Here is a 26,951-nt window from a genome sequence, read left to right as displayed (position 1 = left end):
AAGTGATCTAGGATTAAACTTTTGCCATTTAGTATTGGTTTTTTGAGCATGTTTTACAACACTATATCAAGGCGTGTTATGAGCTCTGTATCTGATGAACCTGCAGATAGAGGATGACAGAGACACACATCAGAGAAATGATTTACTAGTCTATTTACATAGTAGATAAAACCAAGTGAAGAAGGACCAAAGATTCCTAACAATCTCCCTGATCTATGTTTCATCAATTGTGATGCACTTCAAACACCTCATGGAGATATTATTTAAAGAAACAAATGCCATTCTCAATAGAAAGCAATTGTTGAATTAAGATTTTGAAAATGGCAAAGACAAACTGTGTTACATTTCTGTTTGTCCAATCGTCACTGAACATTGTGTGCTCCAGAACATACAGGGATGGCTGCTAGAGAATTCATATTCATGATGCCCTCATAATTCTGGTTAAAAAACAAGTTACAATTGTAAGAAAACTTCAGGGTCTGAGTTTCTCATCATAATTCAAGAAGCGTAACAAAGCACAATTTCCTTGAAACAACAAGCAATTGAAATAGTTGTTTTTATTCACTATTCAATACAAAAATGTACTAAACCCAAGGGATGCTCAAATATGTATCAATGCTGCATTCATTTTGATAACTTCAAACATAATCCATAGCAAAACAGCTGCACTCCTCTCCTTAGGAGAGAAACAATTAACCTGCAGAGGGGAAAAAAAGGATATTAATTTTTCCCAAAACAAACAAAATTACAACAATTCAGAGCCATAAATAAAACAGCACAATGTTAAGAATGATTTATCGTGACTCTCAACCAGCCATTCTCAATAGGGGCCACAGCACATTTAAGGAGGGCCACAGAATGAAGTCACAATATATTTTATGTTTTTTTTTAATATACTGTAGTCAGTGGGAAAGAACACAAGAAACCATCTAAACTTGACTGCTTCGCTGGGAAGGGGCCCCATAAATTTTGAGCAGAGTCTTTAGAGGGCCATAGCCAAATAAGGTTGAGAATGGCTGCTTTAAACCACTGTCAAATTAAGATTTTTAAAGAAAGCTCATATGGCTAATCCCAGACTCCATAAACTAGCTATTGATTACTGGACATTCCTAGTCATTGCACCAACAGTATCACATGGCACCACGCACAAACTGAATGTTGTCATAATTGTTTGTTAAAGTAGTGTCAAAGGGACCAAAAAGAGAGTTCCTTGAAAAGGAGGTAGCAGGAACACTCCATCAATCCCTATCTGTCAAACTCATTGTGGGCTCTGCACAGCCTTTACCTGGAAAGACGGCCTCAGCCATATATCTCCAACCCAGATAACACAACAGAAACACACGGTGGTAACCATCCAAGACTCTCATAGTCATGAAACAATATTTATTTATTTGTTTGTTTAAATAGCATATTTATCCTCTGTGATTAGTAAGGGATTACTTAAGGTGGTATTGAGTAGGGAAAAAAAAGGATGAGAACCATTGGTTTAAGGTGAGAGGGGAAAAATTTAAGAGGGACTCTGTATTTGGAAGGAGCAGCCACAGGAGGCTATAGAAACAGGTACAATCACAAATTTCAGAAGGTATCTGAATAGATACAAGGAAAGGAAGAATTTAGATAAATATGGACCTAGGTCAGTATGCCATCTTGGCTGACATGAACAAGATGGGCCAAAGAGCTTGTTTTGTACTGTATGACTCTATGACAAGTTTATGGGCTCAAATGCAATGGGCATTTGTGGGTGTTGGAACAAGAGTAGGATCAGATTTGGTTCCAGTTCCTTACAAAATAAGAAAAACTTGGGCCACACATCAATCAGCTATAAAAATAATGAATCATCAGTAGGTTAACTACAATTATGAAAGATGACCCCAGAATCACATTTAAGACAACTCACATTTAAGCAAACTAAGATCGAGGACTCTTCTGCATGTCCACTTCCATCCGCCCTTGCTTAAGGCCCTTAAGAAAGAAGGGGGGGGGAAAGAAATCAATGACTGGATGGTCTTTTTCCCCCAAATGAAGACAAAAAATAATCATCTTTTATTATCTGCAGTAGATTATCTACATTAAAACCATTTCAACACATTAACTGGGAGATTTAGATCATGAAGGAATGGTGAAATTAGGACCGACACAATCTGGAAGGGAATTTGAGGGTTATGCAACTCAAAATCGTGCACATGCTTATGAAATCTTTTCAAAAGCAAATGACTTAGAATAGAATAAGTAATTCCAGCCTCCATGCAGATTTTCGCAGCACAGCATCAGTCACATCCTGCCAATTTGTGTACCTAATATCTGTGCCCACTTCTCAGCCAATTGCCAAAGAGATTTGTCTTTCATTCCATCGATTTTGGAAGTCCATAGGAATAACATTCATGACATTCTCCTAAATACTAGTTACCTCCACAAACTAAAATCAAAGAAGGTACTTCAAGTTCAGTTTGTGCTTTTAAAAAAAATCTGTAACGACTCTTCATAATTAGTCACAAATTGTTAAGTTGCTTGAACATTACAAACTAGAAATTTCCCAATAATACATATTAGCCAATAGGCATATCAGTTTGTCCTCATCTTTCTTCAATAGAGGGTGCAATTTACTAAACTAAAAAGAAACTGTTCCTGAATAATGCTAACCTTAGAAGAGGTTGACTTTTTTTATATATTGGCCAAATCAAAAATACTAGATATTCAACAGATATTGTATCAGTAGAAAAAGAAAAACAGATTTCAGGTCAATGATCTGTAAAATGTTTATTCTGAGAAAAAGCAACTGACCTAAAACACTAACTGGATCATGCTCTTACATCTCCCAATACTGAGTACTGCAAGGATTTTGTTTTTATTTGATTGAGACATATTTAATTTTCATTTTTCATTTAGACATACAGCATGGTAACTGGCCCTTTCAGCACACGATTCCAATTGACGTACAACCCCTGGTACATTTTGAACAGTGGGAGGAAACAGGAGCACCCTGAGGAAACCCACGCAGACACGGGAAGAACATATAAACTCCTTGCAGACAATGCAGGATTTGAACCCCATCCCAATTGCTGGTGCTGAAGCAGCGCTGCACTAACCACCATGCTAACTGTGCCACCCTGTGTTCCAAGTTTCTATGCATCTTTTTTGTGGATTTTTTTTGTCGTACTTTCTTAACAAAATTAATTTAGAGATGCAGCACGATAACAGGCCCTTCTGGCCCACACTGCCCAAATACAACCAACCAACTCTGTGCGTCTTGGAATGGGGGGGAAAACCCACATAGTCATGGGATGAACATATAAATTCATTACAGTCAGTAGCAGATTTGAACTCTGGTCATTGGCAATGAAATAGCATTGTGCCATCCACTTATCTAACTGTGCTGCCCATCTATTGCATCTCTCTGGGTGTTCCTCTTGAACTTAGTGCATAATTTATTTGATAAAAATCATCAGGAAAAACTTGAATTAAACTGAAACCGTGGAGTTACAAACAGTCATTGTGAACAGAAGCTTTTAGAAACAATACGCAGGGCAAAATTAACACTTGGTTGATGGATGAAGTCTTCACACGTGCAAAAAGAGCCAATGTTACATAATGGGCTTGACAGCAAGGTTGAAGCCAATAGAATTTAAAAAAAGTCACCTTGGCAACGTAACAGAGAAGGATTATTTTCTGGAAGAACAGCAGATTGAACAACATTAGTGGGAAACTAATAGTTGAGGTTTCAAATCAGAACCCTTCAAGAAAATGACCATTTTATCTAGCTATTAACTTGGATTCCAATAGCCAGGTGACAATTTCAAAATTTGTACGAAAAAGCCTCAAGGTTAGTCAGCACGAAGAAGTTATGGATTGTGAGGGTACTGACAGATCTAGTGAATACTGTCAGTCAAGACTGGTGAAAGTGTGTTGCCTTTATTTAACCAGGAACAATGAAGGCAATACAATTGAAAGATGGAGGACAGCTGAGAATGTAGTTTACAACTGCATCAGCACCCCAAGTTTAATTAATAGTAACAAAAAATGTTACAATGACTACTTATAAAATGCTGCTTTGTGTATTGTATTCAATAATTTGCATCTGAGGAAGGTTGTGAGTATTTACAGAGATTTATTAGAATGGTTCCAGGTACAAGTGACTCCAATTATCGTATATGGAAAGAATGGTGAATCTGACATTGTTCCCCTTAGAGAGAGTTGGTTAAAAAAAATGAACTGAGAGTCACAAACTCTTACATTTAAAGGAAGGTTTAAGAACTAAATATTATTGGCAAAAAAAAAAGACAAATTGAAGATTTTTAAAACATGTACCACATAATTGCATTTGTAATGCATTGCTTCATAGAAGGAAGACTTCTTGCTGGCCGTTGATGGAGTAGCAACTTTTTGAAGTTGCTCCAATTTACCTTACTATTTCCAACTTTTTTAAATCCTTATCCTTTACATTGCTGAATTTTATTGGATTAACAACTGTAACTATCTCTAACATGGCTACAAGGAGTAATGGTACTGGAAGAGGATCCTCCTCCATTTTTGGAGTCTGTCAACATAGAAAAGAATCCTCTGATGAATTATAACAATTCAGAAATGAACTTAGAATTTAATTTAAGCAGATGTATGCAAAACTAGATTTTTTTCAAAAAATCTTAGAAGAACATGATAAATGTATTTAAGATAATGAAGAACTTGCGAAGGCTTTGGATGGAAGAATGGATGATATGCAAAAACTTATCAAATACTAATGAAAAACCCAGAAGATTATTAACTTAGAAAACAGACGCCAAAGAAATAATTTACAAATTCTGGGCTGGAAGAGTCAACTGAAGGTGGCCAGCTACTATATTTCTTTTACAGGTTTTCTGGCTGAATTCCTTGGATCTGCAGTTCTTCTGACTCTCCCTTTCTACTACTGACTACCTCTGATTGATCATGCACATAGGTCATTGACTCCTCGTTAGGTTATAGTTGTTTTGTGCGGTATAACCATGACGAGCCTTTATTATCACATTATGACCCGAGGTCAACACTGGTATGCTGCAGTGTATGTATGGCAAGCCACCAGTGCAAAAAGCTTAATCCTAATATTCCCCTCCATTTATTTTCCAAGACCAAAAGTAATCTGCTAATTGGCTTGCATCGTTTCCAGTTATACATCATTATTTTTTTCAACAGTCTTTAAATCTTCAGAGTCCATAAAAAACTAATAATTTCACTGTTTAGTTGTTGTTATTATGTTTTTAGGAGTTCAGCGTCTTAGTGAATTTCTATTGAAAAATGTCAATTCTCAATATTTTACAAAATCCTTGTTGGTTCTCGTGCATGTTGGAACTGGTCCTGGTGGTGTTGACGCTTGCTGGTCCCTGAGTGAAGGACAATTTTAAAAAGTGGTTTTATACCATTAAAAAAGCCCAGAAATTCTTTGAAAAATATCTGCCATTGTAGCACTGCTAAAAGCAGAGCTGAAATAAATGCTGTCCACTCCAAGCAAGTAAACCAGTAACTACCGGTTATTCAAACTATACACATTCCTTTTAAGGGGAAGCGACAGGCTCACAGGAGTGATGTCATAATGCTGCTGAGAGGCCTGGCTGTTCCCCTGGCAATGGGCTCCTGCAGCCTGGAACTTTTGCGCAGTGGAGGGAAATCCCGTGTCCTGCTGCGCTGGCTGTTCACTACGGTGATTCGGCCCATCGTGTGCGGGGTTGACCCGGCCTGCTACACCATCTATTTTTTCTCCTTCTGAGTAACTGTTTCTTTAATTCTATGTAGCTAATTTTAATGTTTAATTAATAAAATAAGGTTTACATGAGTTAATACCTTAGTGTTTATACATTTTGATCAGAGTTTGCTAAAATGTTAAGCTCTCTGATTCTGAAATAACTATTTAAATTAATATTTTAATAATTGTTTTTTTTTACTCCAAGGATTTTTCTCTTGTTAATTGGCAATGTGTGCTGTTTTATTATGGAAACTTAACAACTATATCGGCTTCTGTCCTTGGCATTAACTGCACTAGCTTTGTTTTGTCTCATTTGGAAACCATTCAAAGTTTCATTATAATATTGAAGTTTTGCCAGCAGAAAATATTTTGGGGATGGGTAAATTAGTTAGCTGCGTACCATCTATCTTTTGGTCAGATTTCTGGCTTTGGGTAGAGGAAGGGAGGGATGTTAATATTCCTTTCAAATTTGTTTTGGAATTTATATAAATTGAATTACCTCCCCTCGCTTGGAAAGATTAAGGAGGATTTACGTAAATGGAGGAGCCTGCCCATTACTTTGATGGGCAAGATCAGTTGTATTAAGGTGAAAGTGATGTCAAGACTTCAATACTTATTTCAATCCTTGCCCATTCTTATGCCAACAAGTTTTTTTTAAAAGCATGTCAGACAATTTATATGGAAAACTAAGGTGCCAAGAGTCTCCATGGAAAAACTTACTTCAAATTATTCACTGGGTGGATGACTATTAAACAATTTTTAAAAATATTATTTGGCTGCCCAATCAAAATTTATAGCATCTTTTTTTTGAGGGAGACAATATTTCTGATTAGGCTCTGACGTCAGACCCCTCTTCATATAAACGGTGTGCTGAAATTAAGTTAAATATGAGCTTTTTCTAACGTATCCAATTGAAAGTCAACTTTTAAAAGCTAAAAGTCAACTCTATATTAATGGAGAAAAAAAACAGGTAAACTGTAGCTAATCAATTAAAAGTTTTAACAGCCAAACGACAAATCAAAGAAACTCATAAAGCTAAAGGAATTATGACAACTGATCATTTAGAAATTAATGATACCTTTTAGGAATTTTATTCTGAACTGAAAAGCTCTGACTCTTCTAAGGATAATAGTGTAATGAATAATTTTTTTCGATAAATTGAATCAACCTATTTTGTATGAAGAAATTGCTTAGGCTGTCACCAGGTCCTGATGGATTTCCTGGAGAATTTTATAAGGATTTTTCTCAGTACTTACATTTAACCTGTGTTCTGTTTTTTTGTGATTCTTTTAAATTCGGTAAATTGCCAGTCTTTTTATGAGGCTTCCATCTTGCTAATTCTTAAAAAGAATAAAAATCCAGTCCACTGTTCTTCATACAGGCCAATTTTTCTACTCAATGTTAACACTAAAATTCTATCCAAAGTTTTGCTTGCAGATGAAAATATTTCGCCATTTATTTTATCTGATGTTCAGTCTAGATTTGTTAAAAATCACTATTCCCATTTTAATATATGCCATTTATTAAATATTATATACTCTCCTTCTAAGGAGGTTTCAGAATGTGTAATGTCAATGGATGCAGAGGAGGCCTTTTGATCAGGTAGGATGGATTTAAGACTTAAGAAAAATTTAATTTTGGGGATGACTTTATTTGTTGGATCAAGTTACTATATCTATTGCCTTCTGCCTGTATACTAATAATTTTCAGAATTCTAAACCATTTAAACATCAGCGTGGACCCAGTCAAGGATGCCCTTTAAGTCCATTGCTTTTGGATCTGGCTATCGCTTTTCAAAAATCTAATATTTTAAGGAAGGGCAGAGCCCACAAAGTTTCACTTTATTCTAATGATTTATTGCTATTTATTTCTAATCTTGACTCTTCATTGCTTTCTTTAATTTCTCATTTTAGTCAATTATCAGGTTATAAATTAAAACTACATAAATTAACTTTATCCTTTGAATAATCTGGCACCGATACATACTAACCTTCCCTTTAAAATTGTAATAAATCAATTTACCTAATTGTAAAAACTTATTCAAAGAAAATTTCCTCACTTTAATTAAACAAGTGAGAGGGGTGTTATCAAACTGGTCCTTTCTTTATCGTTGGTTGGTTGAATCAACAATATTAAAATGAATATATTAGCTAAATTTATATCCCTTTTTCAGGCTTTGCCTGTTTTTATTCCTGTCTTTTTTTATTCCCTTGACTCAATCTTATCTTCTTATATATGGAAGAATAAACATCCTTGCCTAAACAAAGTCCATTTACAAAAATTTTAAAAGAATGTAGTTTTAGTCTTACCAGACTAAAATCTTATATTATGGTTACATTATATTAACCATGAAGACTGTCCAATATGGGTCTCTTTGGAATCTAATTCTGTTACAAAAGTTTCTATTATTTCGCTTCTTGGTCCTCACTTCCTATTATCATTAATAAATTAACTTATAACCCAGTGGTTAAACATACTTTGAGGACCTGGATACAATTTAGAAAACACTTTGCCTTATTAAGATTTTATCTTTCTTGTCCTTTTTTAAACCTTCCATGATTCATGCAGCTTTTAAAGAATGAGATAGATTAGACATGAAATGTTTTAAAGATTAATTTATCGAACGAAGTCTTGCTTCTTCTGAACAATTGTCAATTAAATATAGATTACCAAATATGTATTTTTTTATTATTTAGATTAAAGATTTTTTTTGCAATCTCAATTACATACAATCCCTATGAGCACTGATAAGAATTTAATAGATGTAATTTTTAATTTACAACCTTTTTATAATGTTTCAATGTCTAACATTTATAGCAAGTTGTTGAGAATAAGAGAGGCTCCTTTAGATAAAACTGAAAAAGCCTGGGAATGGAACCCACATCTTTTAATCTCTGAAGAAATTTGGAAAGCAATTTTCAAATTGGTTAATACCTCATCTTTATGTGCCTGCCACTCCCTCCTACAATTTAAAGTGGTCCACAGAGCTCATATGTCCAAGGTCAAATTATCTCTTTTTTCTGCAAACGTATCTCCTCGTTGTGATAGATGCAACAATGGAGATCTTTCATTAATTTATATGTTTTGGAAATGCCAGAGTCTTGAGAAATACAGGAATGAAATATTTCATGTACTTTTACGCCTAATTCTTTAACTGCCTTGTTTGGTATTGTTGGAGAGAATTGCATAACTCTAACAGCATCTGATTTGCATATATTAGCTTTTTTTTTCTCTTATGGCTTGGCAGTGTTACTCAGATGGAAGGACATTGCTCCGCCTACTCATGCTCACTAACTATGTGATGTCATGTTATGTTTACATTTCGAGAGGATTCAATGCTCAAACTCTAGTTTTAATTTAAATTTTCAAACATTGTGGGGACCTTTTATTTATTATTTTCAAAGTCTGATTTAACATGAATGCATAAGTATTGACTAATAAAGTAATTTATTACTTTGATTAGGAATTCCTTTTTTCTCTCCTTGCGGGGTACCTTGGATAAACTGGTATGATCTAAGTGCAATGTATTATTTTTTTACTTTTAATATGCATTCTTATGCACTCTGGATTTATCAATGTGGAAGTTCAATTTCAATAAACATAATGAAAAAGATAGAAAGAAGGAGACAGAATCAATTGTAGCTTTTTGAAACATGGATTGAAATTTTAACTAATCTATTCACTGCTCAAATGTGATTAGGACAAGAAGGTTCTGGAAAATTCTTCATTAAACACCACACAATAAAGAAATTAAGGAATCAAAATAATAATATAAATTAATTATTTTAAGCATCAATCATTTAATAGAAATCTGGTTTCGTATTTAATACAATTGAAGGCAATAAAAGGTTCATGGAAATGTATATTTTTTAAGATCACAAGTACTTACCAAATAATAACCAGTGTGGTAGCCACTCATGTACCAGGCTATTAACATGCTTCCTAAGGCTTCATCATCCTCATCTGTTGTATCTGGACCCATTGGTGGTGGAGGAGGAGGAATTAACTATATTTAAGGAAGTAGAAAAGTTTAATCAACAAAATACTGTACTTGCAATTTTTTTTAAAAATTCTGCTTTCATGAATTTTTAAAAATACAGATCAATTACAGGTATGCGTCGCTTAACATCTGTCGGGCCACGTCTGACTGCATATATGCCTATGGTTCCATAATTAATCAGTTACCACAAGCAAGTCCGCAGCAATTTAGAAAAAGCGATCGCTAGTGTTACAAGATCAAACCAGCAACCACAAAGAAGGCATATCACACAGGGGTAAAGATGAACAATTAATTACTTTATTAACAAAAAAATTACCTTCAAACTTTAATTCAAAATCCCCCCTTTTATAACAATGCCCACTGCATAACTATGCAAATTCCTATAACAGTGTAAAACTAATAAATTTCCCAGCCTAAATATAACATAAATAATTAAAATCTAAGTTATATTTCCAACCAGCCCACAGAAAAACTTAGACACAAAACAAACACAAAACACACAAGACTCACAAAACTTCGATCTCAACTGAAGCAAAGATCAGAAACAAAATTCAGTTTGTTTGGTAAACTGAAGCCAAACGATCTTTGAGAGAGAGAGAGAGAGAGAGAGAGAGAGGGAGAGAAGAGAGAGAGCAGAACATTCAAAGTTGTCTTGTGTTGCTTGCAGAGAGAGGAAGAACTGGCTTGGTCCAGATCCTTCTGGCTGCCTTCGGAATAACCATATAACCACTTACAGCACAGAACAGGCCAGTTCGGCCCTACTAGTCCATGCCGTAACAAATCCCCACCCTCCTAGACCCACTGACCAGCACCCGGTCCATACCCCTCCAGTCCTCTCCTATCCATATAACTATCCAGTCTTTCCTTAAATGTATCCAATGATCCCGCCTCGACCACGTCTGTCAGAAGCTCATTCCACATCCCTACCACCCTTTGCGTACAGAAATTTCCCCTCATGTTCCCCTTATAATTTTCCCCCTTCAATCTTAAACCATGCCCTCTAGTTTGAATCTCCCCCACTCTTAATTGAAAAAGCCTATCCACGTTTACTCTGTCTGTCCCTTTTAAAATCTTAAACACCTCTATCAAGTCCCCTCTCAATCTTCTACGCTCCAGAGAAAAAAGCCCTAGTCTGCACAACCTTTCCCTGTAACTCAAACCTTGAAATCCTGTCAACATTCTCGTGAACCTTCTTTGCACTCTCTCTATTTTGTTTATATCTTTCCTATAATTTGGTGACCAAAACTGTACACAGTACTCCAAAGCTTTACTAAAGTCTAAATAGACAACATCCACAGCTTTCCCTTCATCAACCTTTTTTGTAACCCCCTCGAAAAACTCAATCAGGTTTGTCAAGCATGATCTACCCCTGACAAAGCCATGCTGATTACTCCCTAGCAATCCTTGTACCTCCAAAAATTTGTAAATACCATCCCTCAGAACACTTTCCATCAACTTGCCCACCACAGACGTCAGACTCACGGGCCTATAATTCCCAGGTTTACATTTAGACCCTTTCTTAAACAGCGGAACTACATGCACCACCCTCCAATCCTTTGGCACTACCCCCGTGGCCAGTGACATCCTAAATATCTCTGTTAATGGCCCCACTATCTGTCCACAAGTGTCCCTGAGTGTCCTTGGGAATATTTTGTCCGGTCCCAGAGATTTATCCACCTTTATCTTTTTCAACACAGCCTCGGTTATCCTTAAATGCTTCATAACCTCCCCACTATTTTTCTTTACCTCAACTGGTTCAATATTTTTTTCCCTAGTGAATACCGAGGCAAAGAAATCATTCAAAATTTCCCCCATTTCCACTGACTTCTCACTCAGCCTACCCTCACTGTCTACAAGGGGTCCAATTTTATCCCTCACTAATCTTTTACTTTTAATGTACTTATAGAAACCCTTTGGATTTATTTTTACTCTGTCAAAGCCTCTTCGTGCCTTTTTTTGGCCTTTCTAATTTCTTTCTTAAGATTCCCTCTACACTCCTTGTAGTCCTCCTTCAAACTGTCAGCTCTCTGTTCTTTATACCTCTTGTACTCATCCCTTTTTCTCCTAACCAAATTTCCAATATTCCTTGAAAACCAAGCCTCCCTATGACTTTCAGCCTTTCCTTTGATCCTCACTGGGACATAACTACTCTGTACCCTCAAAATTTCTTTTTTGAATATCCTCCATTTCTCATTTACACCCTCACCTGAAAATATCCTGTCCCACTTAATACTCCCCAAATCCCTTCTTATTCCTTCGAAATTTGCTCTTCTCCAATCCAGAACCTCAACTTTAGGCCCCTCCTTGCTCTTCCCTAAAACTACCTTAAAACTAACAGAATTATGATCACTAGACCCAATTGGATCTCCAACATTAATGTCTGATACCTGACCTAGCTCGTTCCCTAACAGGAGATCCAGTATTACACTGTCCTGAGTCGGTTCTTCTACTAATTGATTCAGAAAACAATCTTGAACACATTTAACGAACTCTAGCCCATCCAGCCCTCTAACTGTATGGGTATCCCAATCAATGTGAGGGAAGTTAAAATCTCCCATGATCACTACCTTATGATTCTCACACATATACGTTATCTCTCTACACATTTGTTAATGTTCATCCCTTTTTGAAATCCCAACATTCTAAACTGTCCTCCAGACAATGACATGCTCTGGGCCTTCTTCCACTCCACAGCACCCCCAGAGGTGGTTTATCATCCAAGTCCAGAAATTTTTAGATCATTTTCTGCACATGCCCAGTCTGTCTCCCACTCTCTCAGCAGTCTATCTTCACCTTAACTCTTAAAGGCAAACTGTCACTTTTTAACATAAAGCCACACAACACATAGGTTTTGGCATGTTGGGGGATTGGATTGGAATAGAAGAAGGGCAATGATACATCTCACAGGTTGGCAAAGAAAGCTCAAGAATTTAAATCAAATCTGTCTTTTCAAATGAAATAAAACAAAACAAGAAGCTTACAGGTTGGCAAAGAAAGCTCAAGAATTTAAATCAAATCTGTCTTTTCAAATGAAATAAAACAAAACAAGAAGCTTGCTCACCGGTGGCCCTGCTGGACATGCTGGCAGCCATCCAGGTAAAATAGGTGGAGGACCTCGAAACTTCTCACCTGTCTATACAGAACAATAACAAATCTTTAAACATCAAACATGGCTGTTAGAGAAAGAACTTTTAGTCCAACCAGTCTGTCAACCATCAATATGCAAACAATGACTGTCAATAAGATTTAATTCCTGTTCCCATACAGATGTTAATTTTTACTTTATCTTTCTCAAGAAAAAATGTACAACTCAAATAATACTAATTTTATTATCCATATACTCCTCATTATCCCTAATAAATTAATTAGGTAATTAATTAGATTTTGACATTCCTGGTCAAGTCTAATTCCATTTCAAAAACATTTTCATTTGCACATCTGTAAATACTACTGCACACTTAACAATTTCCTGAAAAAAAATCCCAATTCCAAATTGTCACTGCCATCTATATCAATGACCAATATAGATATATTGGGGTTATTTTGACCAATACAGATATTATCTCTCCAACTTCTGCAACCAAATAAATGACATCATGTTTATTTTATACACTTGGTTTGTTGAATCTGAATTGTGATGGGACAGAGAAGGACACTCATATTCAAGTAAAAGTGAAGATTCTTCACAATGTTAGTAAGCACTACAAGGTGGAGGATAAGGAGAGATTTTAAATTTAGAGATACAGCACAGTAATGCCCCACAATTCCACCCAAATGACCTACAACCCCCTATAGGTTTTGAACAGTGGGAGAAAACCGGATCGCTCGGAGAAAACCTACAGAGACAAAGGGAGAACGTACAAACTCCTTACAGACAGCGTGGGATTCCGAACCCCAGTCCCAAACATTAGCGCTGTAACAGTGTTGGGCTAACCACACTACTCCTTCTGATGCCCCTATTGTGCCGAGTCCTGAAAGCTTATAAAATTATAAGAAGCATTGATAGTGAGTGTGGTGCAAGAATCTCAATGTGAATAAGGATATGATAGTGGATTTCATGTAGGTGAAGGACCATTCCCCACTATATATAAATGGTTCCAACACAGAGAGAGTGGGGAGCACAAAGTTCCTTGCTATCTGTTTAAAGGATGAGCTATCCTGGACCCGCAACACCTCCTCATTAGTCAGGAAGATGCTGTAGATGCCAGGCAACGAAACAGCTTCTTCCCACAGGCTTTAAGACTGTTGAATAATTCTAAAAATCTGCAAATTATTTATATATATATATATACATACACACACACACACACACATATATATATATATATATATATTTATTATATATATATATATTTATTATATTTATTATATATATATATTTTGTATCACTATGCATACATGTCATTTGTGTGTACGATGTATTGTGTGATTGTGCACGCAAGCTATGGTCTGATGCTACACTATTTTGTCAGGTTGTATATGTACGATCAGATAACAATAAACTTGAACTTGACCACACAAATTCTACCCCATCTATCCCTCTTGCAGCAAGGATGTGCCAGTCAATATTAAGGAAGTTGAAGTCTCCCACAACAACCACCCTGTTATTTCTGCACCATTCCAAAATCTGCCTATTTATCTGTTTCTCATGTATTCCAAGGGCTAATTGGAGGCCAATGGACTACTCCCTTTGTGCTTCTGACTTGTCTCTGTAATGGCCACATCATAACTCCATGCTTTGATCCATGTTCTAAGTTCAACTCCCTTATTCCTTATACTTCTTTCACTGAAATAAATAATCAAACCATCCAACTGACTACATAATGATTCCTCCACTGCCTTTCCCTCTTCACAAACCCAAAACACAATGCATACACTTTTCCACCATCCACTCTATTCTTTCCCCTATCATTCTGGTTCCCATTTCCTTGCCAAACCCATTTAAACCCATCCCAACAGCTCGAGCAAACATGCCCACTAGGATTCAAGATTCAATGTATTGTCATACTAATAAAAGTGTCCTATTACATGAAATTCCTTTTGCCTGCTGCAAGGCAGACAGATTCGCCACCGGCAGAAATTGCCTAAGCACCTCTTACATTTCTTACAATCAGACCTACAGTCAGAGAAAGAGAACCAGAGATGCCCAGAGTCACCGAGTGTCCGTAGATTTGTCTCCAGCGCTTCTGCAGCCACACGGAGTCCAGTCCAAACCACTGGCAACCCGAGCTCCAAATCTGAACCTCCAACATGGTCAGGCATCGACTCACATCCCAGTTCTGATAACTGGTACTCCTGCAGCCAGTTTGAGCCAGTCTCCAGCAGTCCACAGTGCCTGTGGGTTCCTCGCCTCAAATCGCCAGCGGCCCGCCGCAGAGCCTCCTCACTGGTTCACTTCCATGGTCACAGTCCCGTGGGTTGTCTCTTCTGCTTCTCCTTCTCAGACGGGGGTGGGGGCGTGGGTGGGGTTTGGTCTTTCCATCTTCTGGTGCCCTGCTCCAGTCCTCTGCTTCCCTGGAATCTGCAGCCCCTCGTGCCTGCTGCCAATTAATAGGTGCCGCTATCTTTGGCAGAGATCCTGTGGTCACGGGATCTCAAATAAAACCACTGTCAGCTCCCTCAATGGGCTGTTCTGAGCCTGTGTGGAGCCAACAGTCAACTGGGTGTATGGACCCCACAGGAGCGTTGTAACTCCAATCCCTGCGGGTATGCACTAGCACCAACACTGCCGCTACAGTGGCTCTGGAAGCACTGCCATCTTTACTTTATTGGTCGTCTCCTATTCAGGTGCAACCTGGCCTTTTTGTACAGGTCATAGCTTCCCCGGAAGAGATCCCAATGATCAACAAATCTGAACCCATGCTTCCTGCACCAACTCTTCAGCCACAACTTGCTATTCCAGCCCTCACTGACATGGCACAGACAGCAATCCAGAAATGACCACTCTTGAGGTCCTACTTTTTAGCTTCCTTCTTAACTCCCTATATTTCCTCCTCAGGACCTCATCCCTTTTCCTATCAATGTCATTGATACCAAAGTGGACCACGACATCTGGCTGCTTACCCTTCTGCTTGAGAATGCTATAAACTCGATCTGAGATGTCCCTGACCCTGGCACTTGGGAGACAACATACCATCCAGGAGTCTTAATCTTGTTCACAGAACCTCATATCTGTGAAAATTCCCCAGGAAGTCAGAAGCCATGATACATAGCCTCTGACTTGGCATCTTCAGCACTTGTCTGCTTTATCCAGTTAAATCTCCTTCAACTAACATTCTCAGCATTCTGTTGAATTTCCAAGGAAGATGATTAGACCTTTCATCCTGTAGTATGCTGTAAAAATATATCCCTCCCAGATGGTTTCACCACAAAATAACAACTTGGGTTTAAAATATTGAATTTTCTGCCAAAATATTTTTAAAAATTGGATTTACTTTCTTTAAATTATCCTACCGAAGACAAATCAATCACCTTTTATTTGAATCTTCCCAATAAATGCATGCATACAGCAAAATAACAGGCCCTTTCAACCTGTGATCCCCAATTACACCCAAATGACCTACAATCCTCAGTACGTTTTGAACCTTGAAAGATTTTTGTAACCCCGACGTAAGGGAGTGGAATAGTTTGCAATGTAATTTCATAATCCTTTAAAATCCATTAAATTTGGTGGTCTCAAAATAAATTTTTGTTCTGCTATGAGACTAAATTGGGTGCCACAGTTGGTATAGCAATTAGCTCAATGCTATTTCAGTGCCAGCCATCTGGATTCGAATATGGCACTGTCTAAGGAATTTGTATGTTCTCCCCATGTCAGTGTGGGCTTCCTGTGGGTGTTCCAATTTCCTCAAACCCTCCAAAAACGTATAGAGTTCGTAAATTAATTGGTGTTTTTGCAGTATGGGCTTGTAGGCCAGAAGGGCTTGCTACCGTGCTGTACCTCTAAATTAAAATGACACAAATAATGCAAACACAAGAATATACACAGCATAAAAGGAAAAGTGACAAAGTGAAAAAAGACCAACAAGGTGATGATCATGAAGACGATGGGTTAAGGGAACAAGAGTTGAGAAAATGTTCAGAAAGACTAGCAATGTAATTGTCAGCAAAAGTAGTAAAATGGAACAAAAGTCTGATTTTCTTTCATTTCAAGAAATTAAAGGTGTGAAGTGCGGAACATTTAATTCTATAGTGAATTACACAGCAAGGAAAATCAGTGCATGAGGAACGTTACACAACTATAAATACCTGCACAAGATATTTTTATCCTTGAACTTACAGAGCCAAATCCTGATATTTGTGGCGGTTGAAGAGGAAGATGACGGTTCCATGAAGAATGATCCATTGGTATTTTCGGTTTTGCTCCATTTGATCGGTGAGGTTTATTTATAGGTGAAATAGCATCACTCTCATCTGTTGATTGCTGGCCAGTCCCATTTTTCTAAGTTCAAGAAGAGGTGAAGGTATCCCTTAAAAAGTATTGGCAGGTTGTAACTCATACAATGTGTATTAAAAAAAAATCAATTACTGTTTACCTGTTCAACATCCTCATCTGCTCCAGATACATCAGGTGGAACCAAGTCTGATAAATTTTGCTCCTCCTCATTTCCATAACCAGTATACATTACCACACATGTTCCTTGCTTTTCATGAATAGACAGAATGGTAGCCAAGTACACATTGCCATCTTCTGACCATACCGCATTACAAGCATCACCAACTTGCCACTATATTTTAACGAGACAAGAGAAATAATTTTCTTTCAATGTTAATTTTTCTGGCTTGTGTATTTACCCATTTAACTACAATAGAAATCACTGTCTACAAAATGCCATGTAGGCCTTGGGTTACAAGTCATCTGACATGCAGGAATCTGATTTTACACAAATTCTCTCATGCATTTTTAAAGCTGGTCAGAGTAATAAATAAAATTTTTTAAATCATAAAATAATAATACAAAAGAGAGTGTTTGATAGGGAAAGTTTAGTTTGTTGAGGAGGTTGCTATCGGTTAGCACATCGGGCCCCAAAGGGTGTGTACTGTTCTGTAATGTTCGATGTTCTAAAATATTTTATGGTATAGTAAAATCCCCATTATCTGGCACCTACGGGGGTTGCGGATTCCTGAAATGCAAATTTTTTGATTGTCTAAGGCTCACTCTTACAATGCCTAACTAATGCACCTGCATTAAGAATACTCTTTAATTTTGTAAAGTTCACTTTAATCAGCTAATTCCCGTAACTTACAAAATTTAAATTCAAACCCCGGCCACTGGCACTGTAACAGTGTTGCACCAGCCGCTGCACTAACCATGCTGTATCATAATTAACCCCCTCCTTCTCCAAGTGTACAGATTAAGCCTTACTAATCTGTTTAATAATATACTAATAAAAATAAAGACCCTTACCAGGCAAGAATAGAAGACACTTCAGGAGTCGCTCCAGCAGGCAGCTCTTCATCCTGGATGCCGCCATTTTATTCAAACACAACTTTAATTGAAACTTAATTCAAATAGCTGCTGCTGGTGGGGCACAACTGGGGTGCTCCGCTGTTGAATGTTTGCTCCCTTCCAAGGGATTGTGTGTTGCTTCGGAGAACATTTACTTTTACAATTTTAAACTTTTATTTAGTCTTTTATTTAAAACTTTATTTATTCTTATTTATCTTTAAATGTATTTATTTCCTTGTTTTTATGCCAGTTGTTTGAGTTTCTGGTTGATTGAATGCCGGATAATGGGGATTTTCCTGTATTAATTTATAATTGGATACAGTACAAGTTCCATTAGTTTAATTATATATTTTGTTAGGTTTATTCAATAAAATTAAAGAATGTATAATATATGGCACAGACTACTATAGAAAGCAGACACTTCTGTTTGAAAGGAAAACACGAAAGTCTGCAGACACTGTTATTGAAGTAAAAACAATACAGGGAAAACTCAGCAGGTCAAAGTGTCCTTTATATAGCAAAGATGATACATAACCAATGGTTCGGGCTTGAGCCCTTCATCAAGGTAACATCGTTACATTTTGGGCTTGAGCCTATCATCAATGTACCTTGATGAAGGTCTCAAGCTCGAAACGTTGGTTATGTATCTTTGTTCTATAAAGTACACTGTTTGACCTACTGAGTTTCTCCAGCATTGAATTTTTACTTTTTGTTTTCACTTTTGTTTGAAGTTGGCTTAGATTTGATTCTCATGAAATGAACCCTGACAAAACCCCAAGAATGGTTGCTCCTCCACAAATGGGAAATTGGGGATAGCATGGTGAGAGGAAATTATTTTTGTGTATGATGGTGTTAAATTTTTGCAACTTCAGCAAGTTAATACATTTCTTCACAATCTGTGGATTGGATCAGAGCTTCAAGTGGCTTATTATTAGCAAAGTAATAGCTTTAAGATGGTCATACCTTTCTATCCCGATGGAGATTACTCTTCTTGTTTTTGAGCCTCTTGTTTTTTCGTTTTGTCCCAGTTACAGTAGACTCCTTGGTACAAGGCTGAACCCATTCACCATTCTTCAAGGCATTCTGAAGAAAGAAACAGATGCATATCAAATCAAGAATACTTCACCGAGTCACTGGGACAACTTGAGTCAAAGATGAACAGCATGCAAACAGACCATTCAGCCCAGGATTCATGACAAATATCAATTACTCATTTTCCCTAACCTCATTTTAATTTCCCAACATTCCTATCAACTAATTCCACCATTCACAAGGAGAATTATTCTTTTTGGGCAAGTCTTTCTTAAGGGGTGTTGTCAAAGACCCTACTGAAGTTGACAAACCAACCACACTATCCATATATAACTCAGAACAGTACAACATAGGCCAGGCCCTTTGTCCCACATCTGCACCAAAAACACTGAAAAATTAAACTTCATCTCTTCTGCCTGCACACGATTTATATCCCACACACTCTACGCTGCATATTTGTGTGTCAATCCAGTGGCTTGTTAAATACTTATATACACTTCCACCTATACTCCAAGTAGGCTATTCAAGGCACCTTCTATTCTTTATACAAATCCTTTTACAGATTTCTCCCATTCTCCTTAGACTTCAAAATGGCATTTTTCCCTTATTAAAATTATTCCTGCTACCATATCTCGGGCCTTCTGATTTTATATCAGGCCTGCAACAGTCCATAGAAAACAACTCAAGCCTATCCAAACTCTCCTTATCGCTCACACCATGTCATCCTGATGACATCCTGAAGAGATCCTGATGAATCTCTTCCAATACCTTCTCCAAAGCTTCCATAACCTTCCTGGGATAATCAGAATTGCACACAATTCTTCAAGTGCAGCCGAAGCAGCATTTTATGTAGGTAGCTGCAACATGCGTTCTTTTTCTTATACTGAATGCTCCAACCAATGTACGCAAACATCCTGCATAACTTCTGTGCCACCCTATCTCATACATGGCTACTTTTAGAGCTCTTATAGACTTGAACCCTGTAAGGTAAAAACATCATGAGATGGGACCGGAGAAGGAGTCACCCAGTACTAAGGAGTAACAGAATGCAGATGTGACCTTGTACACTCAAGATAAGCTTTGCACTAACAAGAATGATGTGCAGCAGACTAACAGAGAAGGATAGCAACAGTTTATTCATTGGACAATGTCATGGTATGATAATTTTCTAAGTACGTATCCTAAGGTATATAAAAAACACCACTTGCTGATAACGGCAGAATGCGCCTTCTCCAACTAACACTGTTAGTTGCAAGTGTTACAATCCGGCAATAAAGAACAAAGAACCTTGATTTCGACTCAGTCTGGTGTTTGACTCACTCATTCATGAACAAAGCAGACCTAACAACCCCCAGATCCCCCTGTATACCCTGTAAAGGGTTAAAAATCCTGACATTATCTGTATACTTTCCCCATACATTTTGTTGGGTATAAGCCCACCCTCTGCTGGATATCATGATGCTCATGTCATGATGTCATCCTTCCATATATATAACCCTGTGTGTCAGTAGCCATGTTAGTCCATTAGAAGTAAAGAATGAGAAACCATCTTGTCTCCGAGTCTTAATTGTGTGAGTGCATACACAACAGTGGCGATGAGGAACGAAATGAACCCTATGCATACTCCATGCACCAACCGTGAGAAAGAATTAATAGAAGAAAGATAGAAAACGACTACCTAACGACCCAACAAATTTTCACCAAAAGATCAAGGTGAAAGCACACCAAGATGGCGGAGGGAAAGTTCGGGGAATTCAACGAAGTAGAGAAAAGTTTTCGCTAATGTCTTGGTTGCGTATCTCAGTTTCTGGACTCCTCAGTGGACTGCTCGGCTCTGCAACCATCTCTGCCCCACCCCTCACTCGGCCTGAGGGGTGGGATGGTCAGGGCAGGCCACGGCAGATCTGGTGGCCCTCCAAAGACATCAACAGTAAGAGAATGCAAAGTATGTCAGTCAATGCAGCCAAAAATGCCGCAAGCTAAAGCTAACCCATGGAAATGGCCATCCGAACCCTGGCATCGGATTCACATACACTTCGCTGGACCAATTATGGGTGAAACTTTCCTAATAGCTGTGGATGCACACTCCAAATGGCCAGTAGTTTCACAGCTGAAAAATACCACAGCAGATCCCATGATTGACTGTCTACGAGCTATCTTTGCCACTTATGGATTGCCTCATGAATTAGTTACGGACAATGGGCCTCAATTTACATCAGAACATTTAAAAATTTTATGCGCAACAATATCAGACATATTTTATCCGCACCCTACCACCAAAATACTAATGAGGAGGCAGAATGTCTTGTACAAACATTCAAAAAAGCAATGAAAACCATGAAACTTCTAAATGCCTCCTGGACACACAAAATTGTAGATTTTCTATTGGGATGCAGAAGCACGCTGCATTCTATCATGAAACACACCCCAGCAGAACTAATGTTTGGCCGCAACCTGCAGTCCAGATCTGGGTCTCCGATTGCAAAAAACAGCATCGCCACAAACCTCACCTAGAACATTGGAAGTGGGCAAGAGAGTTCTGGTACAAGATTATAGACAATATAAAGACCCATGGGTGGTAGGAGTAATCTTACAAAAATTGAGCCCCTGCTCATACTCTGTTCTAGATTGTGGAAGCAATACATTGACCAATTACGAGCATTGACTAACACTAGGTCCATGAACTGCCTCATGAAATGGAGGTGGAACCAGACCTGCCGTGGCCTGCCCTGACCATCCCACACCCCTCAGCCCAAGTGGGGGGGGGGTCAGAAACGGTCACGGAGCCAGTTAGTTAGAGCCATATCCATACAGGCCATGGGATGGGGGGCATGTAGCAATATCTTGATCTGATTGTTTACTGTATGTGAGTTTGTGCCATTCCGAAATTCTTTTGGTTTTCCCTCGTTACCCACAGTGTATATTCTTCCCCTTGCATATTGTGTGTTTCGGCTAATTTAGCATTTTGATTTTGTTGTTCCATCTGCATCCCCTGAGAATAAACTTGTGCTTTGTACTTTGATCTCAATCTTGTTCTTAACCTGTGGGACACACACAAACCTTCATTCACAACAGAAGTGGATCTCATATTAGGAAATGAGGCAACTGATAGAAATGTGTGTAGGGAAACATATTGGGTTCTGTGATTTAAAAAAAAACCATTAGTTTCAATAAAATTATGAATAACAATTACTCTGGTCTTCAGGTTGCGACTCTTATTTGGAGAAAGGCCAATTTTGAGGAAATGAGAAAGGATCTACAAAGTATGAATTGGGTGAGGTTGGTTTCTGGCAAGGATGTGCCCAGTAAGTGGAAGGCATTCAAAATGTGGAATTTTGAGAGAACAGAGTTTGAATGTTTCTGTGAGGTTTAACGTCAAAATCAACAGGCATAAGTAACCTTGGTTTTCGAAGTAAATTGGGGCTCTGGTTTAAAAAAAGAGAATAGCAGATACAGAAAACAAAGAGCAAATGAGGTTCTTGAGTATACAAAATGTAGGAAAAAAAAACTTCAAAGGGAAATAGGAGGGCTAAAAGACACAAGGTTGGTTTGGCAGACAAGGTGAGCTAAAATTCCCAAGGGTTTCTACAGGCTTATTTAGAGCAAAAGGATAGCAAGGGACAAAATTGGTCCATTTAAAGATTAGAGTGGTCAGCTGTGTATGGAGCAAGAAGAGATAGGAGAGATCTTGAATGAGTTTTTAAGTATTTACTGAGGAAACTGGCAGAGTCAAGGGAAGTGACATAAACAAACAGTAAGGAACCTATACAGATTAAAGAGGAGGTGCTTGCTGTTTCAAAGTGAATAGAGGTGGATAAATCCCAAGGGCCTTGATGAAGGCTTGAGCAGAAATTGCGTGGGCCCTGGAAGATGTTTTTAAAATGTCCTTAGCCACAGGTAAGGTTCTGGAGGATCGGAAAATAGCTCATATTGTTCCATTATTTTAAAAGGCTCCAAAAATAACCCAGGAAATTAAAGGTGGGTGAGCCTGACATCAGTAAGTCATTGGAAGGTGTTCCAAGAGATGGGATATACAATTATTTGGATAGTCATGGACTGATCAGGGATTGTCAACATATCTTTGTGCGCGGTAGGTCATGTTTAACCAATCTGATAGTTTTTCGAGGAGGCTACCAGGAACATTGATGAAGGAAAGATTGTGGATGTTGTCCATTTAGTAAGACCTTTGACAAGATCCCACATGGGAGATCAGTCAGGCAGGTTTAGTTACTTGGTATTCTTGCTGAGGTAGTAAACTGGATTTGACATTGGCTTTATGGGAGAAGCCAGAGTGATAGTGGATGATTATCTCTCCGACTGGAGGCCTATGACCAGTAGTGTGCCTGAAGGATCAGTGTTGGATCCATTGTGGTTTGTCATCTATATTATTGATCTATATTAGCCATTCTCAATGGGAGTCATATGGCCCTCTGGTGGCCACAACACACTAAGGGGGCCATGGACGAAATTCATAATATTTATTGTTTTTTTTATGTTCAGTAAAGGAGATGTATGAAAGAAACTAACTAAATTTGACTGCTTTGCAGGGAAGAGGGCCTATAAACTTTGAACAGAGTTCCCAAGGGGCCACAGCCAAATAAAGGTTGAGAATGGATGATAATCATTTGGATCTGCAAGTTTGCAAATGATAAAGGTGCAGTAGACAGAGAAGATGGCTTTCAATGCTTGCAGAGGGATCTGGACCAATTGGAAAAATGGGCTGAAAATGGCAGATGAAATTTAATGCAGACATTGGTGCATTTTGGAAGGACAGAAAAGGTAGGGTATACATAGTAAGGCACTGAGGAGTGTGGTAGAACAGAGGGATGCGGAAATATAAATACATAATTCCCTGAATGTGGGTTGTAAAGACAACTTTTATATCAAAGTACTGAGAACAGGAATTTGGATCTTATGGTAAAGTCATACAAGACATTGTTGAGGCCAAATTTATATCTCACCAAACCGTAGGAAAGATTAATACAACGCTTCCACCAGCGTTGTCTCCGCTCCATCCTCAACATTCACTGGAGCGCTTTCATCCCTAACGTCGAAGTACTCGAGATGGCAGAGGCCGACAGCATCGAGTCCACACTGCTGAAGATCCAGCTGCGCTGGGTGGGTCACGTCTCCAGAATGGAGGACCATCGCCTTCCCAAGATCGTGTTATATGGCGAGCTCTCCACTGGCCACCGTGACAGAGGTGCACCAAAGAAAAGGTACAAGGACTGCCTAAAGAAATCTCTTGGTGCCTGCCACATTGACCACCGCCAGTGGGCTGATATCGCCTCAAACCGTGCATCTTGGCACCTCACAGTTCGGCGGGCAGCAACCACCTTTGAAGTAGACCGCAGAACCCACCTCACTGACAAAAGACAAAGGAGGAAAAACCCAACACCCAACCCCAACCCACCAATTTTCCCCTGCAACCGCTGCAACCGTGTCTGCCTGTCCCGCATCGGACTTGTCAGCCACAAACGAGCCTGCAGCTGACGTGGACATTTACCCCCTCCATAAATCTTCGTCCGCGAAGCCAAGCCGAAGAGAACAGGGAAAGGCAAAATAGGTTCAGACTTTATTCCCCAGAGCATGGAAAAATGAGGAGAGATTTAATAGAGGTATACAAAATTATGATGGTATTAATAAAGTAAATGCAAGAAAGCTTTTTCCACTGAGATTAGGGTGAAAGGTTAGAAGCTTAGGGAGAACATTAGGGGGCAATTTCTTTAAACAGAGAATGGTAGGAGTGTGATAGGAATGCAGAATGAATTTGAACATGAAAGAAAAATCTGGGCAGGTCCATGTTTGGTCCGGCTGCAGACGAGAAGGGCCTGTTTTCCGTGCTGTCATGTGCTACAAACATTGAAGAGGTTCGGCCAGCCACGCAGCAGCTAATAGGTGTTGCCAGAGTGCTTACTTTGAACGAGGTCACCGCCTTGTCATAGGCTTTGATCAGCGCCGTGTCGTCCCAGATGTCCGAGTCGTCGCTCTGCAAGCACAAACAGGACACGATGAAGAGCTGGGAGACCGCAGGCGACAGGCCACGGGCTGAGATCGGGCCGCCCGCGGCGCCGACTCGTCGCTTCACAGCGCCCCGTGATGGTTCGTGCACCTCCAGGGCGCCATTACCTGGCCACAGCCCCGCCGGAACACCATCTCCCCGACCTTGTTCTCCTCACCCATCGTCCTCGTCACACAACAGTGTTCAAACCCAGTCACTCGTCATCAGACCACGACCGAGCTGTAGCGTCATAGACGAGCGACGGACATGGCTGCTGACACCTCCTCATCCTGCGACGAATTGGGAATGGATTGTCGCGCAACAAAATTGACACCGTCAATTTCATATTCAGACCGAATTCAAAACAAACGGCTGCGAGGACTGTGTCTCCACCAAGGTCCCGACCCCAAACTTCTACGAAGAAGTTGCCTGACCTGCGCATCCCTTTGTTTGCTGGATATTCCGGGATCTGCCCTCTTTGATGTCAAACCCCAATGCTGGAAACTCAGCGCTCTGTATCACTGACCTGCTGAGTCCCTCCAGCACTGTGTTTCTTACTTAACTCACGGTGTCTTCGGACTTTCGTGTTTTACTTTTGCAGACGTTGTGTTTGTCCCTGGAGGAACTCATTGAGTTAGGCGGCATCTGTGCAGGCAGAGGGTGAGGTCTTTAATCGACATACTGTCTCCACGGATGCTGCTTGTTCTGATAACAGATCTCGATCCTGAAATGTTAATAGTTTCTCCTTCCTTAGATGCCTGTGTGGTGATATGAAATTACCCCACTAGGTCACCAGAGGTCATCCCGGTGACCTTGTATATAAAGCAGTCCAGAGCTACTACAGTCTAGCCTTCCAAGTTTGTCTTGCAGAGAGACAAGACCTCTTAGTGTACATATCAGTTTATTAAAGCTGTCTTATACTCGCACTGCTGGTGTGGTTATTGTCAGTACAGGCTGACCTGCAGTTTTGCAGCAATTCTGCTTGTATTGCAAGATTCCATTAGGTTTCCCTATAACCTGTTGCAAGTTCTGACAATTCTTTGTTTTGTGTACAAAAGTGGTTCTCAACACTTTTCTTTCCACTCACATACCACTCAATGTAATCCCTATGCCATCGGTGCTCTGTGATTAGTAAGGGATTGCTAAAGTGGTATGTGAGTGGGAAGGGAAGGTTGAGAATCACCCAATTGTTATTTTGCTTGAGAAAAATTGTCAGTGGCCCATTTTCTTTGGAGTTATGAAACTACACATAATGAGTCAATTAGGTATGATTAAAACAGTGGTTTTTAAACTTTTTCTTTCCACCTACATACCACCTTAAGCAATCCCTCACAGAGCACCGATGGCATAGGGAATATTTAAAGTGGTATGTGAGTGGAAAGAAAAAGGTTGAGAACCACTGGTATACAAGGAGCACCATACCTCATTATGCTGTAGTTTTGTATTTTCTCACATTAAATAAAACTTTTTTTGATCTTCCTTCCAAACTGAAAAAAACATACATTTTCCTCCATTTAACTTCCTTTACTCAATTTTCTGACTCAGTTATCCAATCAATTTCCTTCTTTAAATTTCCACCCATTTTTGTGTTTTATGTGTAACCGAGTTAAAAATGGGTTTTAATAATTTGTCTTTAATTCTGTATTTGTGAATTTTATCTCAATGAGTTAGTTAATTATCTCAATGAGTTATTTCAATTATGTTTTTGGTGAGAATGAGTTCAGCAGTCCACACCGCTTGTGCACCTCCTAAGCCC

General features: G+C 38.8%; 1 protein-coding gene across 1 annotated transcript; it reads right to left on the bottom strand.

Moving 5' to 3' along the window:
* Positions 1 to 539: 539 nt before the first annotated feature.
* Positions 540 to 25,439, bottom strand: smn1 (survival of motor neuron 1, telomeric). Its single transcript, XM_069936671.1, has 9 exons — positions 25,324 to 25,439; positions 25,112 to 25,183; positions 19,126 to 19,245; positions 17,249 to 17,440; positions 16,993 to 17,154; positions 12,775 to 12,846; positions 9,603 to 9,719; positions 1,898 to 1,962; positions 540 to 697 (listed from the first exon to the last, which is right to left on the bottom strand). Exons 1-8 carry the CDS (start codon positions 25,375 to 25,377, stop codon positions 1,909 to 1,911), a joined length of 843 nt encoding a protein of 280 aa, XP_069792772.1. The 5' UTR covers positions 25,378 to 25,439; the 3' UTR covers positions 540 to 697; positions 1,898 to 1,908.
* Positions 25,440 to 26,951: the final 1,512 nt, after the last annotated feature.

Source organism: Narcine bancroftii, chromosome 1 (genome assembly GCF_036971445.1).
Source record: "Narcine bancroftii isolate sNarBan1 chromosome 1, sNarBan1.hap1, whole genome shotgun sequence".
NCBI classification, from domain to species: domain Eukaryota; kingdom Metazoa; phylum Chordata; class Chondrichthyes; order Torpediniformes; family Narcinidae; genus Narcine; species Narcine bancroftii.
This window is presented reverse-complemented; position numbering and strand designations above follow the sequence as displayed.